Consider the following 17,668-nt stretch of genomic DNA (forward strand, 5'->3'; position numbering starts at 1 on the left):
GCGCCCGCCTTCTGAAGACGGTCGAGGAATAAAATGCTATCACCTTAATTCCACACATTTGCTGCGCCAACATAACTGTAAAGCTGGCTAGCGTTGCTCTCCTCAAACGTGGCACTGTAAACAACTGTGTAAAGCGTGTCAAGTAAGTATGATTCCCCACAATTTCTGCCTCAAGCTCAAGCTGAGAGTGGATATAATAAAGATCACGCGCTGCTTGTATGGGGTTGTTCCGAAGTTTCAATAGAGACTGGTAGGCTTCTGGATATCGACTTTTCTTCATGTACCAGCGGGGACTTTCTGGGCAATAGAAGATAAGAATGCAAAGAGGTACAGCGGGTATGAATGCAGAGCCGAGTTGGAGACGCCAGGCGATTTTTGGGACATTGGCTACTATCAAATTTGCGCAAAAACCCAAGAAGATCCCGAAGGCGTTCCACACTTGCCAGGACATTACCAATGCGCCTCTAATGGCTAATCAATTTTTAGCTTAGGAGCCATAGGATAATCAAGGGAACATGAACTTACCCGCAGGAGAATTTTCCGCTGCATACACAGGAACAGTAGAAGCCTTCGCACCCATTCCAAGCCCCAGTATAAGGCGGCAGATGAAAAGCTCTTCCCAGGTTGTTGTAAAAGCACTACCAATCACACTCCAAAGGCAAAAGTTCCCAGAAATAAATATGGTTCCACGGCGACCGAAATAGTTGTTGAGGGGATCGGAAATCCAGCAGCCTATAAATGCGCTGCTGATGTAAGGGGCGGCATTACAGAGTCCAACTAGCATCGTATCACGAGTAGATTTTCCTCCAATTCCAAACAGGTTCGGAAACGATAAATTAGCACCATTTGAGCCTAAATCATTTGTCAGTCGGTGACTTAAACATTAGGGAGAGTTAGGTGAAGCTTCTGGAGATTTGATCCTTATAGGTGCTTCTTGGACTCACTTGGACCTTCCAAGTTCATCTCAAGCTCCGTTTATCTCTCGAAACGCTGGCAGCAGTATGGAATATCATTTAAAATTGAACCCACCTGTTTGATCCCAACCTTGAACAGCAGCTCTATTATGGCGAAAATTAGTGCGGAAAGACTAGCAATTAGTAAGAAAGGGGTTGAATGTATACCCGATGGAGCATGCGATGATAGTAGCATACAATGCCCATGGCTGTTTCCATTTATGAAGGACTTCATCCCTCAAGCATTCAATCTCTTCATCATTCAAGGCATTTTCACCTTTTATATCCTCGTAATTTGTCGGGTCTTGTGCTACTAGTGCCCCTTTGATTAATAGGGGAATAATCTCGAGTAACTGATGCTTAGTCGCAAAGTCCTCAACCTGATGGTACAACAAAGTCGCTGGGATGCCGGATAATGGATTCTGAATCCTTTATTGGATGTATTAGCACAATGTGAACGGAAAACGAACATGAGACATCCTTACTTGGCATCCAGGTTGCTGTTTAGATTAATGTTATGCTGGTCTGCTTCGACTTCCACGGCATAATCACTTCCGTCCTTACCAATAGTCCGCAACCGTGACCTTACGACTTCCATTAGCAGTTGTGGATTGACTCTGTTCTCTTTCCGAGCATGAAACACGACGTACCATTCTGGTTGAACAAAGTTTACATGCTGATCAATATATTTCGGTTCTGGCATTGTGAACACTTATCGCGATGTTCAATGAATCGAGGAGCTACTAAAGGACAAAAAGTGAAAAGTGGGGAGTAAGGCGTTTATATACTTCCAACAATGCAGCCTCTAATACTTTGTACGAAGGTGGCACGGATGTACAATGCTGCGCCAGATTTTAATCAATAATTGATCAATCATGATTTGGCGGAGGCATATTATTGGTCCGCGTGAACATAGAGAGGGCTGGCCTTGAATCCTAACGGCACAGTTGTCATGTAATCTGTCATCGTAAAGATACAGGGCCCTGAACAAAAAGAAGAGAATAATATTAAGGAAGTTGAGGCTGGCAAGTCACTAGACTCAAAACCAATTATCTGCAAGGCAGTATGTAGGGCGGTTTATGATTTCCAATGAAAACCCAAAGCGACAAGCCCATCCTTCAAGAGAAAGAATCGGTGAGAGTAGGCAATTATAAACAAGAGAAAAATCTTCACTGTGGCTTGTTTGTTGGTTGAAACTTCTGTCTTGATTCAAAAGCGGTGACCTCTGAAAAGCATCAAGGCAACAGTACACAATCAACGCGGGGTTTTCGCCAAGTACGCACATCAACCTGGGTTTTCGGAGTCACAATTTGTGATTTGGTGTAACATGAACCACGAGACAAGCCTATTTTCATGTTAAGCCTCTGTCATAAGCACACCACAACCCCGGTTGGCAGATCCATATGGAATTCAAGTAAGATCGACAAACTCCATGTAACATTTCCAAAGGAACGCATGAATACGTAAAATGCTTAGAAAAAGCTATTCTTTTTCAAACCAAAACCATCAAAGCGAACAAAATTCCATTCTTGATCAAAATTTCATCGCACTTCTCCCAAAGTCAGTGACATTAGCTGGAGTATTAAATAGTCGAGATCCCTTTCGAACCCCAAAATGCAAGGCTGGTCTCCGTTGTAAGTTGAACATTTAGTAGTCTAAACTTGCCTTCAAGTCCATATCAAATGCAGGAACAGAAAGATGTTAAGTAGTGGTGCATATTAGGTTTTGGACTAACGTGGTTTATCAGTGGGTCGGACACTTTTTCCTCGATTTATCACTTTAAAACCATATTATTCAATAACAATTGGATGAATCGATTGAAACTATTAAGAATCTAATAAACTAGCATCTATTGTATTATTTTGACAGGTTCTTGAATTATGACCAATCTTTCCATACTTACGACAATATCGATTAGTAGATGATTCCCTATTAGAATTTCCTTTATTTTGATGTTTATCATATTGAATCTGATTATCAATCTTTTATTATAATAATATATCTTCAGCTTCTTATCCAGTAAATACTCCTTTATTATATAATTGAATTTTTTTAATACATCGATATTTACTTAATACCTTATTTGCTCTTCGAAATTGTTACGAGGTTTGCCGTCTAGATCACGTGGAAGTGCTCCAGGCTCTTGAGGTGGTTTATAACTAGGCGTCAAGCAGGGACTTAAGTAATGACAATAATGATATGCAATTCGTAACTAATAGTAGAGTATACTAAATGATTGATCTTGAGCACGAAGCTCTATACAAAGGAAATCCATCTTGATTATATAGTCCTTTATGCTTCTATGATCACTGGTGATCCTTCATGATCACTAGTGATCATCTATATCGTGATCCTTAGTGATCCTTAATGATCACTACTGATCATTTGTGATCAGGTGCCTTGGTAGTTGTGTAGCCCGTCGTAACACGAGGTATACTATAGTAATTAGCAGTCTTTCGAATTGTCAATCTTTTATTTAATTCAATAGCCTTAATAATCAAGATTATTTATACTTCTTTTGAATGAATTTCCATTAATAACTATTGAATAAACGCGTATTGAAGTGAGAGAGTAAAGGATATTGAAAAAGTGTCCGACCTACTGATATGTCCGACCCACTGATAAACCACGTTAAGCGAAATGGTTAATTAGTGACAGTATGAATATGAACTCTGCGGTATTTAAGAAGCTCGTGAAATTTATTAGAAATTACATAATGAACGCGTCTTGCGCGCAGTCATGTGATTTGCGATAAGATAAGCTTGATGTTGATGCTTCTTCAATATATCTCGCTCGACATGGAGCTTCCATCGATCGATCTTCTAGGCAACAATCACCTCGACCCACCAACCTTCAGGATTCTTGATGAGTAATGTTATGTTTCCCGTAGGAGTATATCATTGCCGTCATGGCACCTCCAGCGAAGAGACGGAAGCGCAATGTCGTTGAATCCTCTCCCCATACATCAGAGAACGAGGACAGTCAACCAGTTCAGGTCAACAAGTTCAAAAGTCGATTGAGTGATTTGGCACACTCTCCGCCACTAAGTTCGAGCTCTTTAGAGCCAATTACAAGGTCTATGTCACAATCTAGCAGCTCTACGAGATCTTCTTTTATAAAACCTTCAGCGAAAACGGCCAATCATCCTCATAATGCCGCGCCACTTTATCTGCCAAATCATCGCAAGAAGGCCAATACAAAGAGTCCAAGTACTAGTCCAGAAAAACCAAGAGGCAAAGGAAAAATTGAGGAAAAGCGGAAAAGTGCAGATATTCATACATTCTTTACCAAGCAAGCGCAGAGGCAGCAAGCAGAAGGCGAGACGATACCCAAACAAAGAATTAAGGTACTCAGCTCGAAGGATATTCAGAAGGAGGCTGATCTGATAGATGATTTAATATCAGATGATGATGATGATGATGTGGGAGAGAGTCGAGCACAAACAGTTAGCATGGTTGGACAAGCCGCCAAGCGCGTGGTCGGAAAGAACGTATTTACAAATTCAGGTACCTACATACCCAGCGCTAGCCAAAGGTTTGTGAAGCCATCTCAAGTTCCTTCATTAGAGTCTATAGTAGAGAAGGAGGATATGCGGCCTTGGGCCGAACGCTTTGGACCAAACAATCTGGAGGAACTTGGAGTTCACAAAAAGAAAGTCACAGATGTTCGAACCTGGCTTGAAAATGTCATCAGGGGACAAATGAGGCAACAGTTATTGATCCTAAAGGGTGCTGCAGGAACTGGAAAGACGACAACGGTACAACTGCTGGCGAAAGATATGGGATGTGATATTCTAGAGTGGAGGAACCCTGTTGGATCGGTGGCTTCCTCAGACGGCTTTCAATCAGTGGCTGCACAATTTGAGGAATTCATGGGTCGGGGTGGAAAGTTCGGTCAACTTGATTTGTTTTCCGACGATAATGCAGATATTCTAGGAAAACCAGAAGTAAAACCATTGGATCGAAAGAAGCAAATTATCTTGGTCGAAGAATTTCCAAACACTTTCACTCGTTCCTCGAGTGCTCTTCAATCATTCCGATCTGCGATACTTCAATACCTTGCATCTAATACCCCTCCTCTTTCAGTGCCATACAACCCTAAAGCTAAGAAGGATCATATCACTCCAGTGGTAATGATTGTTTCTGAGACATTGCTGACGACGACCTCCGCATCTGCCGACAGTTTCACTGCGCACCGTCTCCTTGGGGCAGAAATTCTCCAGCATCCGGGTGTAGGAATTATAGAGTTTAATGCTATTGCCCCTACAATATTAGCAAAGGCCCTCGAGATAGTAGTTCAGAAAGAGTCACGGAAGTCAGGAAGGAGAAAGACACCAGGGCCTCAGGTGTTGAGAAGGCTTGGTGAGGTGGGCGATATCAGAAGCGCAATTGGGTCTCTGGAATTCATGTGTTTGAGAGGGGACGTTGATGATTGGGGAGGCAAAGTTGTTTTTGGAAAAGGCAAGAAAAAAAGCAAAGATACTTTGCTGACAAAAATGGAAGAGGATTCTTTGGAACTGATCACTCGCCGCGAAGCTAGCCTTGGAATCTTTCATGCTGTAGGTAAAGTGGTATATAACAAACGCGAATCAAGGGCACCAGGATATGTGGAATCTTTACCACACTTCATATCTCATCACTCACGTCCCAATAAATCCGAAGTAAACATAAATGAGCTCATTGATGAGACTGGCACCGACACTCCAACGTTCATCGCTGCCCTCCACGAAAACTACATTCTCTCATGTGAAGCACCGCCCTCTTCCTTCGAATTCTCCTCTCTCGATCACGTCAATGGATGCATTGACGCGCTCTCCGATAGCGAACTCCTCTGCCCGTCCTGGGATGGTTCTCTCCAATCCTCGGGCTTTGGTGGCGGCATAATAGGGACAGGAGGAGACATACTCCGCCAAGATGAGATGTCCTTTCAGATCGCCGTCCGTGGCATCCTCTTTTCTCTTCCCCACCCTGTATCTCGCAAAGCTCCCGCAGCGGCCGGATTCAGAACTGGCAAAGCGGCAGATGCACACAAAATGTTTTATCCCACTAGTCTTAAATTGTGGCGCATGAAAGAGGAAATGGAAAGTACATTAGATCTATGGGTTACACGCTTAATTAAAGGAGAGGCCGATCTCACAAACATAGAATCTGCAAGCATTACCTCCGGCGCCGCTGCATTTGCTCGTCCAAAACCTGGCACAGTGGAAAGTTGGAAGACTAAGAACGCCGTTCCCGCGTCATCACAATCAAAATCAAACAGCAAATCTAACCCCAACACTTCCAAAGAAGAAAATTCTCCTCCACTTCTAAGCCTCGGTGTCTCTGCCCGCACAGAAATGCTCCTCGAGCGTCTCCCCTACATGATCCAAATTTGCAAATTCAAATGCAAATCTCAATCCCAATCCCGCGCCACCTTCCCATCACCAACTAACCCCCTCATCAAATCCCTCGAAAAAATAACAACATTCACAGGCATCGGTCCGCAACAAACTGCCGACGAGACTGCCACCTCCTCAGACGACGACGAATCAAAAAATAATACGGAAAATTGGGCCACGGATAAACCGGATGGTGTGAGTACACCCACAAGGAAAAATAAACAGGCAAGGCCGGTTATAAAAAAGGGAATCGGTGGTGAGAGAGCGATGCCGGTGCAACAGCTAGAGCAGAAGTTCGTTCTGAGTGATGATGATATTGAGGATGATTGATTTCAGGGATTGAAGTTTGGGAGGCTGTAATCTCGAAATGGTCTAGTTCTGTTGTTAATGAATGCAGGATATGTATCTACACGACATGTGGTGAAACAGTTCGTTGTGTTTATTCACTTGTAGTCAAAATACAGACTCGGTTTTCGCTTTATTTTTCTTACTGCACATTTCTATTCTAATCTTACAAAATATCAAGCTACTTGAACCCATCCGCAATGCACTACTAACGATGAACCTGATACATGAAATATTGACCAAAGGCTTTGTATTTACTAATGATTGACTATATAAAAAAGCTCTAGGCGTTTCTTTAGTTTTTAAGTACAAGCAGAAAGAGCACAATGAAGTATATGAGTATGATCAGACTTCTCTACCATATTAGTGCCTACCACACAGGCAGATTTCGATCTGACAAAAAAGAAGGAAAGAGTGTACATCTGATCTGAGAACAAACACTAAGGGTGGAGTAAACCTCCACACATGGATGATGCAAAAGTCGATAAGAAGATCAGATTTTGGCGATAAAAGCCTCGAAGATATATCACCCTCGCATAATGTAATGCAAAAGTAGTAACTATGATCTGTCCAAAGCACTGAAGATAGTCCTCAGCTTAGGATGACTCGTTATGGTAGAATAACTTTTCGAAGATAATGTTGATTAAACAGAATGGACATATCGTAATTCGACAAAGGGAAACCCCAATTCAAGGCGAAAGCTTGCAAAACACAAGCTTGGCCATGTATCTGCAGGGCAAAGAAGAACCAGCGGGAATAGTCCATAGATATGAGAGACTGAAAGCCGGAAAACAAAAAACCCGGAGGATATGTTGTGTTTCTATCTTGGTTGCATAAAATCATGTCTTTGTAAAGATCGTAAGGAAACCCCGAACACAAAAGGCAATATGATGAAGGAGCAAATGCAAATGAGCGCCTGGAAGATATTAGCGGTAAGTACCACCATATCGAACATTTGATGGTGGCATGCGTGGTGGTGGAGCGCTGCTGATAGCAGGACCAGAACCTGGACCTGGACGAGTTTGAAGGGCAGGGTTAGTGCAGAGCATGCCAACTCGAGAGCCAAACTTGGAACCACGAAGGGAGACCATGTGCTTGCGGATGTGAGAAGCAACAATTTCCCGATGTTGAGGGTTGGAGTGTTGTAATATATACTGGATCAGGTAATTACCATACTGGTCACTGGCGATATCAATCAAAGGGATGCGGGGACGATCAAGGCGGCCTTCGCATACACGGTCAAGGTAACGGCCAAGAAAATCGACTCCGCCAATCTTCAGACACTTCTCAACAACCTTAGATGCGAATTGGTCCATGCTATATTCAGAGGCATAGCGGATAACATGATCAATGGCTCGGCTACGATCAGCCGGTGCTCCATGCTCGCAGATATGTTGAATACACCAATTGCCGAATTGTCCATGGGCGACGATGTCAATGCTAGCAAGGACTTCCTCAATGCAGGGACGCTGTGTCACAGTTAAACTCGGTTCGAAAACAGGTGAATTGAAAACGTACCTTGTCTTCCTCGAGGCAGTTCTCGAAAATGTTTTGAACAACCAAACTACCTGTCTCACCAAGAGCAACCTCGTGCCACATACCACGAAGGGCTTCATTGACGTACTTCATGATCTGAGGAGGCGACTCGGTCCAACGGAGTTCGAACAACTTCTGCCAAACATGACAAGCATATCGATGAATAACGGTCTCTGGGATTCTGCGAAGAAGTTCATGAACCATGATGGCCTTGTAATCCTCAGGAACGGAATCAAAGGCCTTTTGGACGACATGGCAGCCGAAAGCATCCATGGACAGATTCAGAGTGTTGCCACGGATAGCCTCCGCAATCTTGATGACTTGTTCTGGAGTACCGTGCTCAAAGCATCGTTGAACCAAGAAGTTACCAAAGCGGTTGACCATTAGAGGATAAGCCTGCGCAACAATAGCCTCAACAATATCGTATTTCTGCTCGGTTGTACCGACCTTAAGCTTTTGTTGCAAGAAGATTGAAGCCTGTTGATCGTTGTTGCAGACAATCTTGTCCACAATATACTTCCAGTTGCAGTTCACAGTGCGGTCTAAAAGACGACGGTAATTCAGGGGCTCGGTGGTTGGTAGATAAGTTTGATGACCTTCGTTAGCGACCGACTAAAGATTGGTTAGTTAATGGGGCTCAATGAGTTGTAGTTGTTTGACTCTTACTTCAGTCTTCCATGTTCCGCTGGCTGAAGTAAACTCTGGTGCATGTGGCGACAGAGGTGTGCCGATTGGCTGAGGTTGATAGCCTGAGTACATGCCACTCCCCATATTCACACCCATGTTCATTTGGCTTCCTAGCGGAGTTGGAATTCCACCCATGGATCCATACGAGCTTGAAGACGGTGTAAAACCGTCGAAAGAGCTTGAGCTGCTGGAGTAAGGAACAGAACCGAGATTACGATTATGGAATCTGCTGCCGTTAGTGCGACGGACTCCACCACCTGGCATCGACATATCATGCTCGTATCTCTCGCCACGAAAGGAATTTGGAGGTGGTCCGCCAAACGACATGTTCGACTCAGCAAAGGGCTGATTGCAGCCACCACGGCCCATCCACTGTCCAGTAGTGTGTGGATCAGAAGGTTGAAAAGAAGGCATTGGCGGAGCATTTTGGAAATTTGGCTTGTTGTTACCCCAAATAGCTCGAGTACGATTATAACCACTCGCAGAAAGAGCATCACTATGATCGGAGTGTGCGTCTTCCTGAGTAGCCCAGGAGCTCTCACGCACCACTTGGGGACGGAAGTGGCTTTGAGGGATATCGGCAGCGTTGTCCAAGACATTTCCAAGGGGAAAGTCAGCTTCGGAAATACTACCGATAGCTTGATCGATAGTGTGCTTTGTAATGCGGTTCTGTGCAAGCTCCTGATCCATTCGTGCAATTCTTCCCTTTGCAGCCTCAAGCTCAAACTTTAGACGGAGGACCTCTTCAGCGCTGGGTTGATTGTCACCATCGCCACGACTTTGAGGACGAGTAGTGGGAGCAGTTGTAGCCGTGCCCGAGTCAAAAGTCTCGGTGGCAGGTGTAATTGGGACTGACGTAGGAGCAGAATTGTAGTCAACGGTGCGTGAAGTTCCCGGGCCATAGTCATCCGAATTTCTCAGAGCTTCATGTTGTCGATTGAGAACTGCTTGTTGCTCGGAAAGCTTGGCCAATAGCTTATCGACAGGGTTTGGCATGGTATCGAAAGAAGAGCATGGGAATGGAGGTGCAGCAGCAGGGGCGACAAAAGTCTCGTGGCTCAACTTCATCTTCTGTATCCGTTAGTGAAGGATCTAAGCAATAATGAGATGAGAAGGTTACCTTAGGAGCGGCCTGGTTGCCCAACTTGTTAGTGGAAAGGGCTGTGGCGGCCTTTTTGAGAGTATTAGCATTGTCCTGGATCAAGAATTAGTCACTAAGATCTGCAGAATATTTGGAAATGAGATAGAATAGATAGTATTTGATTTGGAGACCGCCTGCGAGAATTATGCTGTTGTGCACTCGGAAAAGAAATGGCACTGAGAGAAATACTAGATTTGTTCAATGGCAAGTTGACAAGGCAGAGAAGAGACAATAAACAGGAAAAGTAGTGATGATGATTGAAGCAAGGGTAACAAACCATTCGTGTAGTAATCTTATCAACGGTATCGTCACCAAGTCCAGAGTTCTCATGGCTGCTACGATCCATTGTACGACGAAGAATTGGTGATCCATTGGAAGCAACTGAGGAAGCCATGTTGCTTGTAGGATATCTCAATGAAAGAGTTGTCAAAGGAAAGTAGTGGCCTTTAGCAGATTGTACGGACTGAATAGATGGAAAACGATTGTTGAAAGGCTCACTCGTAGATGAGATGGAAGTAGATGAACAGAAATGAAGGTATGAAAGATCAAGAAAAGAAATAAGAGTCGTAGCTCTAAGAGGTTTAGATAGATAGAGAAGTAACGTCTATCCTTTGCAGTTGCTCTATCCCCTTTTCAAATGGTAGGCAAAAAATGAAAGTATGATTTTTTAAATTCTGAATGACAGAAATTGAAGAAAGAGTAAAGGTCATCAATGAGAGAGAAAAGTCGAAAGTGATTTTGTGCGAGATCAGTGAGCTTATATTCACCTCAGGAAATCTTCTGCTCTATCGTCTCGCATATCTCAATTCCTAAAGTCTTTATATAATTAATTAGGTGGAGAGATCTCCGTTTAGGTATAGATCGGAGGAGAGCAGAATCGGATCAGATATTTGTGGAAAACTAGATGAATCAAATAGTGCAAGAGCGAAGAAATGGAAGCTTCAATGAATGGGAAGCTCCAGACAGGATCGCTCTTGCCACTTCTTCTCATTGTGTTACCTTCTTACCACTAGACGCCTGACAAGCACGACTTCTATGAAAAGATTTCCACTAGCTTTAGAATCTCATTTGGTAAGTGTGAATCTACTCCCGGGCAGACATAAAATTCCGGTCTCAAACAGGTCTTTTGTTACCATATCTAGGTAGTCAAAGAAATTGCAACCTAGGTAAAGATATAGAAAGGGCGAAAGGATAATTATGTGTTTCAATCATAGCAGGAAATTCTATAGGTGCGACCCTTTACTTTATACTTCCATACTACAATTCGAAGGAATTCTTCATAGGCACGCAGCTATTAACCATGCGGAGCAGAATTGAACTGATTCGAAATGACCCCAACGCTCTTCAACCGTGAAAGAAGCTATTTCCCTCAAAGCTGCATCATGAGCAGTATTGGGATCCTCAAACAAGCTTCCAAAGACTTCAGCATGGAAGGTGTATGTGCAGCTTCGTGATAAACTTTCTCGTTCGACTGAGCTTTTGCTCTTTGCATTCCAGATCCTGGTAATATCTCAAACAAATTTCCACAATACTCCACCGGGAGCTGACCCCAAACGCCAGGTTTTGCTACAGTTTTATAGAATGCTGTACATAGTTTATTTTTTACATGAAGCCTTCCTCCGTCTACCTCTTCTTTCCCTTGAACTTCTTGGAATCTGAACCAATTTATTAGCGAAGGCCCTCCTACTACAGCATACCACATACCTTCCGCAGTCCTCTTCTTCTTCGGTGCTCCCTTTCCTCTTGCTTTCAGACTAAATTATTGTCAGTGCGGCGTCCTTCAAGATGCACGGAATACGCTTACATAGTAATGTGTTCAAATCTATCTTCTTCATCATCGTCATAAGTTTCGACGTCATATTCGTCGTAGGCCTTCTGCAGATCTTTTATGGTCGCCATTTTTCGTGGGTAGTATGCAGCTAACGCTGGTCCCTTTAATCTCTGTCGAAGAATCTTATTTCCTGTTCTAAGTCTGTCGGGGTTGAATGTAGTTGAGAAGATCCGGCATTGGACCTGTAGAGTTGAGCTTAGTCCTGAGACCTTCGACCGCAGAATATGCGAGTCCCTACCTTCATCAATTCCAGCAATCTCGACTTCGCGACCGACATGTTTGGCAATATGAGCGATTTGCTCCTCAAATCTGGTTTATTGATTCTATAAGATTTTAGCGGGCGCCGTTAACATCCCGGTCCGTTATTAATCCGGAAGATCACGTGTTGTGACTACCGGAGATCTATATTAGAGTTGGGAATTTCGTGCTTTGACCATTTACGGTTCTACTTCACAAGACTTGAATATCAACGAATGAGCTTTTGAATTCCAGAAATATCAGCAATAGCAGTTACTTGCATTTCGACAATTGTAATATTGCATGCCTACGATCCAGAAGCAAAATCGCGAAAACCATCCAAGCAAGAGATGTCATCCAAACGTCCATTCCCTTTTGAAAATAGTATCGGAAAGGAGCACAAGAAAAGAAATGTAAGTGAATTTACGCTAACACATCTATGATCCTAACACACATATTGCAGGTAAATTATTCGTCACATGAAAAAGCCTGGAAGTTATTGAGTGCATTAGAAGACCTTGATCAAGGTGGAGTGGGCGAAGTTGAGACCGTGATAGGTAAGACGGCTTTTTCAGGAGCCCTCGAGCTTCGGGATACATTAAGAAACCAACTGCAGCCGGAGCTAGATCATAACAATCCTATTGCTGATGCGATATCGCAAGAATTTGGCAAGCAAAATACAGGCAAAGTGATATATCCTGCTCAGCTTACTCCGTGGACTTCTTCTTCAATCCCAACGGAGCTCCCACCCCTTCCAGAAGTGCTTGATCCTACCCTTGAGGTGGCAGCATTTACTCATCATGGCTACGGTTCTGGTGACATTTCAGATTTGAGCTATGAGCGCTTGGAATGGGTTGGAGATGCTTATATCTACAACATTTCCACGCTTCTCATTTCACAAACATTCCCTGCTTTACTGCCTGGAAAGTGCTCTCAACTTCGCGAAAGACTTGTCAAAAATATCACTTTGGCGGATTATGCTCGGAAATATGGTTTCGACAAGCGCGCCAGACTGCCAGAACAATACCAGAACCAGGACACAACTAAAATTATGGGAGATATCTTCGAATCATATGTCGCAGCTGTTTTGCTCTCAAATCGAGAACATGGGGTGGCACGTGCATCGGAATGGTTGAAGAGTCTTTGGGCTATGACATTATCAAAAGAGATCAAGCAGGAAGAGCGAAGTGAAAAAAAACTGGATAGTCCATTATGGAGACTGAGAGGAGCAGTTGATGACGTTCAGACGCATCATGTAACTGAAGTGGAACTCAACGCCAAGGAGAAATTGCAGAAAGCCCTAAACTCTAAAATCAGCCGATTGACATACAAGGACATCAGGCCAGTACGAAAGGACCCAAACACTAAACTCCCAGTATTTACAATAGGTGTTTTTCTTAATGGATGGGGTGAGGTTGACAAGCAAATTGGTTTTGGAACCGCAAATGGCAAGAAGGAGGCCGGTTTAAAAGCTGCGGATATGGCTTTGAAGAACAAGAAGATGATGTGCAAGTACTTGGAGAAAAAGAGAATTTACAATGCACAACAGCAAAAGGAAAGAATTGCGCTTGAGAAACAGGAAGAAAATATCAATGATGCCCGATTGTAGACGAGGGATATATTCGAACAGATAGACAGTCGAAGGCTTGCATTCATGAGACTTCTTTGAGAGATTAATTGGTTGTCAATATGGTATGGAGTTGATGGCATTGGCGTTTGCTCAGGAGTTACTAGCTGGATGGGAAAAGATACCCAAGAAATACGTCCCCATAAAGACATGAAACAAATCAACCATTTGCATTTGCATTAGCACAAGCTACTTGTATGAAAAGAGTTCATGAGGTGTCCAAATACATCATACATATTTTCTAGTGATCCATGTCTAACTAGCCAACAGACCGTGTTACCATCCTACTGGTTCTTCCACATGCCTTCAAAATATCGGTGTGGACCGCTAACGTAAAAATCCCCAAAAACCTTCACCAAAAAATTCCATTTCATACACTGACATGTCTCGACTTGCCGTCTCCCAACTTCCCGTCTGTCGGGAACAGCAGCGTTTCCCCCAATACCATTCTGTCATTTTACAGAGAACTTCACGACATGGAAAACATGTAGGGTCAGGGGTCAGCAGTGAAATTCAAGGTACTAGTGCGGCACTTCCGGGCATAGCCAATCCCTGCATCGCTCCATTCTTCGAGCCTCGGTTTAACCGCATGCATTGCAGGTACAAACGCGAAGATGCGCATGATAAATCATTTAATTATTGCATCTCCTTTCATTACAATCTTCAACTCTACTATTTTTAATAATATCTCTTTGCCTGTTGAGCTATTTGCTTGGAAGTTGCGAGGATTTGGATTTTCCTCCGAGAATAGGTGTAGTAGGAAAGAATCTTGATTGGAAATTCTATATTTGGATAAATGCGAGAGAAAGGAAAGCATTCGAGATAAGATGGCGGATTCTGTGGGTAAGTGCGTTGTTGATTCACGATGCATATGTGCCCTATTGTACCATATTCTGCCCAACAATACTGCAAAGTGTTTCGAGTGTTTCGAGTGTTTCGATTGTTCTATTCTAACTCAACCTAAAATGCTAGACCGAGTATTCGTCCACGCGCTCAACACTGTGAAGAAGATACCCAAAACCGGAGCATCGCGACCCCCTCCGGCAGATCGATTGCGTCTCTATGGATTATACAAGCAGGCTATGGAGGGAGACGTGGATGGTGTCATGATGCGGCCGAGTTCGAGAGGTGAGGGGGAAGATGGTGAAGGGGGATTGCAGGGGGAAGAGTTAAAGAGGGAAAGAGACAAATGGGATGCGTGGGATGCACAGAGAGGAGTCAGTAGGACTGAAGCCAAGAGAAGGTATATTGAAGCATTAATTGATACTATGCATAAGTATGCTAGTACTACTGCGTAAGTCATGGATCTTGGCTTGGGAGCTCGGTCTGCGGGTATGATAAATAAGCTAATTTCACATTTGGCAATGCAGAGATGCAAGAGAATTGGTTGCAGAATTAGAATTCGTTTGGGATCAGATAAAGAACAATAGTCCATCGTCTACGGGATCTTCGCATGGTCGACGTGTGCCATCTTACACGACTCAACCGAGGCAATATCAACCACCGGTATCAGGAACTGAAGGTGGAATGAGAGTACTGAGTCCGATGAGCCAAGACGATGAGGCCGAGAGAGATTCTGAGAGAAGGGTGGTGGGATATAATGGCGGAGACGAAGACGAATTTACGGACGGTAAAAATAATAAGACAAAATGGAGGAGGAACGTGGAACAGGTGCTGGTGAAAATGACGGCTGAGATTGCAGCACTGAGAGAGCAGATTGCCACGGGAAGGGAGTATCAGGGCAAGAAATCAAGATCTCCGAGGAAATGGCTGGCTTGGTTTATATGGATTGCCATCAAGCATTGCTTGGTGGATATTGCGCTATTGGGCCTCATTCTGCTGTGGATGAGACGAAAGAAAGATAGGAGAGTGGAAGATCTTGTAAGAGAAGGATTGAGGATCGGGAGGGAATACGTGAGGAAAGTTTTACCTTCTCGGTGACATCACTTTCAATCATCGAAAATACAACTCATAGCAGCGACGAAGAGCCAGCACAATACCCAGACGTTCTACACATATTGATCGACAAGCAATTCACGGAATTGATGACTCCAACACGTAAGATAGGGATGTATTGTACCCAACACATTATACCCAATATAACTATCACGTTCATCCACCAAATCGATCCTCTCACAGGCTCCTTTATGAAGGCATTTTATCAATCTGGGCAGCACCAGGGATAGCAGAAACCCACTTTACCCTTCCTCCAGCATACAACTCGCCCTTGGGAACATTCTCATTTGCCCAATTCTCATCGTCCAGAACACCAGCTTTGAGAATAACCTGGTTGGCAAAAGTGTCGCCAGTTCGGTATAGAGTGGTACCGCAATCACCACAGAAGTGAGAGGTGATTTTCTTGCCGGAGTCGGCTGTTTTGGTGATGGTTTTGGGTTTACCTGGGCGTATTAGGGTTGGACATGGGATAGTGATTGTTAAGAGAGGGGAGGGTGGGAAAAAGGAAAATGGGGATGGAGAAGAAGAAAAAGAGGAAAGACGAACCCGATTCAAGCTTGAATTGCCCCTCTGGTAGCACGAGATTGTTACTATACGTCGCGCCACTAATCTTGTGACAATCCTTGCAATGGCATAGAACATGAGCATCTGGTTCGCCGGTGTAGCTTATGCGGATCTTTAGGGACAAAGGTCAGCATCCATGTAGGAAGAAGGGATGAGCGTGTGTAATATAGATAGATATTGTAATTTTATATACGACATAATAACCATATAGATAATAGAAGAAGAAGAGAAGATAATTACCGCATCACAGAAGCATCCTCCCGATGGCATTTTGATTCGTCGTATCTTGTGCGTGTTTGTGTAGTGGTGAGTAGGTAGTCAAATAGATAAGATATAGATACTTAGAGCGTTATATCAAAAGCGAAAGAAATAAAGTTCACAGAAAAGGTATCCATAGGTAGGTACCTATATATATATATACAATTATAACTCCCAATCCTTCCCCACACATCTATAGGATCAAATGCTCTAAATCTATAGCTATGACTCCAATCTACATCTGCTCGTGGGGCGGCAATGCACAAAACTCCGATTGCTAAGATCTTGCTTCGGCGTTAACTGTAATAGAGGTGGAAATACTTTGTTTTAAAGAGGGGAAGTACCTAAGTGGGGAGGCGTTGGATCGATGATTCAATGGTGATGATTTGGGGGGTTTATGTGTTATTGTTGATTTTGGTATTGGTGTTGTTGGGATTGGGGATATAAGTTTGGGTTCAAGGTAGGCATTTGAGCTCTTGAGTTTGATTGCTATATTAGTACAGTACCACCAGTGAGTGAGTGTATGGAGGAAATTGTATCGAGAGGAAAGTGGAAGAGGTCAAAACTCCAAGCTTTGAAGTGGTGAAGCTTTGACTGTGGGGAGAATGACTAGACTAGGTAGGTAGGTACCTAAGCTAGGTAGACGGTAGTGGTTGCTTTGACCCATGGCTTGATGATCTAATGCTTTATGTAGAAGAGAGAATATGGAGAGGATTTGGAAGCGTTTACTTAGGATTATAGGATTGGTTGACAGTTGAGATGAGATAGAATGGGATGAGATTGGGATGGATGAGACGGATATAGAGTAGTTTGCTAGGGAACATGAGATGAACTTGCGGGGAAGTGAAATACCTAGCTAGGTACCTATATACCTGTAAATAAGGTTATTATCTTCTAATTTCGGAGGTGATAAAGAGATCAATATATATTTAGGTACCTGATATACTACAACTACCCAATACTCAGTACCTACTGTACAATGAAATCAAGATCCACTGTCGTCATGAGCGACAGGGATAGTGTAAGCAAGCAGAATTCAGAATCCCAACGGTTGTTCCCCACTCACCAAACCCTCGATCTTCTTCATCTTCCATCCACATAATTGAAAACTACCACGAGAAAAGTAAAAATCCGAACACAACTTGTTAGCGCTACA

At 43.4% G+C, this 17,668-nt stretch overlaps 7 protein-coding genes across 7 annotated transcripts in view; 3 read left to right on the forward strand and 4 right to left on the reverse strand.

Moving 5' to 3' along the window:
* The window catches only part of SS1G_01759 (hypothetical protein), a gene marked incomplete at both ends in the record, with an annotated part of 2,332 nt that extends 676 nt beyond the window's left edge, over positions 1-1,656 (reverse strand). Inside the window, 5 exons of the mRNA XM_001597515.1 lie at positions 126-471; positions 526-852; positions 1,030-1,058; positions 1,122-1,382; positions 1,439-1,656. Coding sequence (XP_001597565.1) covers positions 126-471; positions 526-852; positions 1,030-1,058; positions 1,122-1,382; positions 1,439-1,656 — 1,181 coding nt within the window. The remainder of the gene's footprint in view (positions 1-125; positions 472-525; positions 853-1,029; positions 1,059-1,121; positions 1,383-1,438) is intronic.
* Positions 1,657-3,861: 2,205 nt separating this feature from the next.
* On the forward strand, positions 3,862-6,660 carry SS1G_01760 (hypothetical protein; the record flags this gene model as incomplete). Its single annotated transcript, XM_001597516.1, has 1 exon — positions 3,862-6,660. The coding sequence occupies one exon, from the start codon at positions 3,862-3,864 to the stop codon at positions 6,658-6,660; it is 2,799 nt and encodes a 932-aa protein (XP_001597566.1).
* Positions 6,661-7,601: 941 nt separating this feature from the next.
* SS1G_01761 (hypothetical protein) lies at positions 7,602-10,433 on the reverse strand (the record flags this gene model as incomplete). The annotated part of the gene is made up of 5 exons (XM_001597517.1): positions 7,602-8,144; positions 8,194-8,823; positions 8,878-9,969; positions 10,019-10,069; positions 10,317-10,433. The coding sequence occupies 5 exons, from the start codon at positions 10,431-10,433 to the stop codon at positions 7,602-7,604; spliced, it is 2,433 nt and encodes an 810-aa protein (XP_001597567.1).
* A 1,229-nt stretch (positions 10,434-11,662) lies between these two features.
* SS1G_01762 (mitochondrial 37S ribosomal protein RSM27) lies at positions 11,663-12,147 on the reverse strand (the record flags this gene model as incomplete). The annotated part of the gene is made up of 4 exons (XM_001597518.1): positions 11,663-11,694; positions 11,744-11,793; positions 11,844-12,052; positions 12,109-12,147. The coding sequence occupies 4 exons, from the start codon at positions 12,145-12,147 to the stop codon at positions 11,663-11,665; spliced, it is 330 nt and encodes a 109-aa protein (XP_001597568.1).
* A 796-nt stretch (positions 12,148-12,943) lies between these two features.
* Positions 12,944-13,243, forward strand: SS1G_01763 (small GTP-binding protein YPTI; the record flags this gene model as incomplete). Its single annotated transcript, XM_001597519.1, has 1 exon — positions 12,944-13,243. The coding sequence occupies one exon, from the start codon at positions 12,944-12,946 to the stop codon at positions 13,241-13,243; it is 300 nt and encodes a 99-aa protein (XP_001597569.1).
* A 1,318-nt stretch (positions 13,244-14,561) lies between these two features.
* On the forward strand, positions 14,562-15,599 carry SS1G_01764 (hypothetical protein; the record flags this gene model as incomplete). The annotated part of the gene is made up of 4 exons (XM_001597520.1): positions 14,562-14,577; positions 14,707-15,028; positions 15,105-15,364; positions 15,451-15,599. The coding sequence occupies 4 exons, from the start codon at positions 14,562-14,564 to the stop codon at positions 15,597-15,599; spliced, it is 747 nt and encodes a 248-aa protein (XP_001597570.1).
* A 280-nt stretch (positions 15,600-15,879) lies between these two features.
* SS1G_01765 (hypothetical protein) lies at positions 15,880-16,524 on the reverse strand (the record flags this gene model as incomplete). The annotated part of the gene is made up of 3 exons (XM_001597521.1): positions 15,880-16,133; positions 16,237-16,366; positions 16,495-16,524. 3 exons carry the CDS (start codon positions 16,522-16,524, stop codon positions 15,880-15,882), a joined length of 414 nt encoding a protein of 137 aa, XP_001597571.1.
* Between the last annotated feature and the right edge of the window lie 1,144 nt (positions 16,525-17,668).

The sequence above is a fragment of the Sclerotinia sclerotiorum genome, genomic scaffold, assembly GCF_000146945.2.
Source record: "Sclerotinia sclerotiorum 1980 UF-70 scaffold_2 genomic scaffold, whole genome shotgun sequence".
Classification (NCBI taxonomy): domain Eukaryota; kingdom Fungi; phylum Ascomycota; class Leotiomycetes; order Helotiales; family Sclerotiniaceae; genus Sclerotinia; species Sclerotinia sclerotiorum.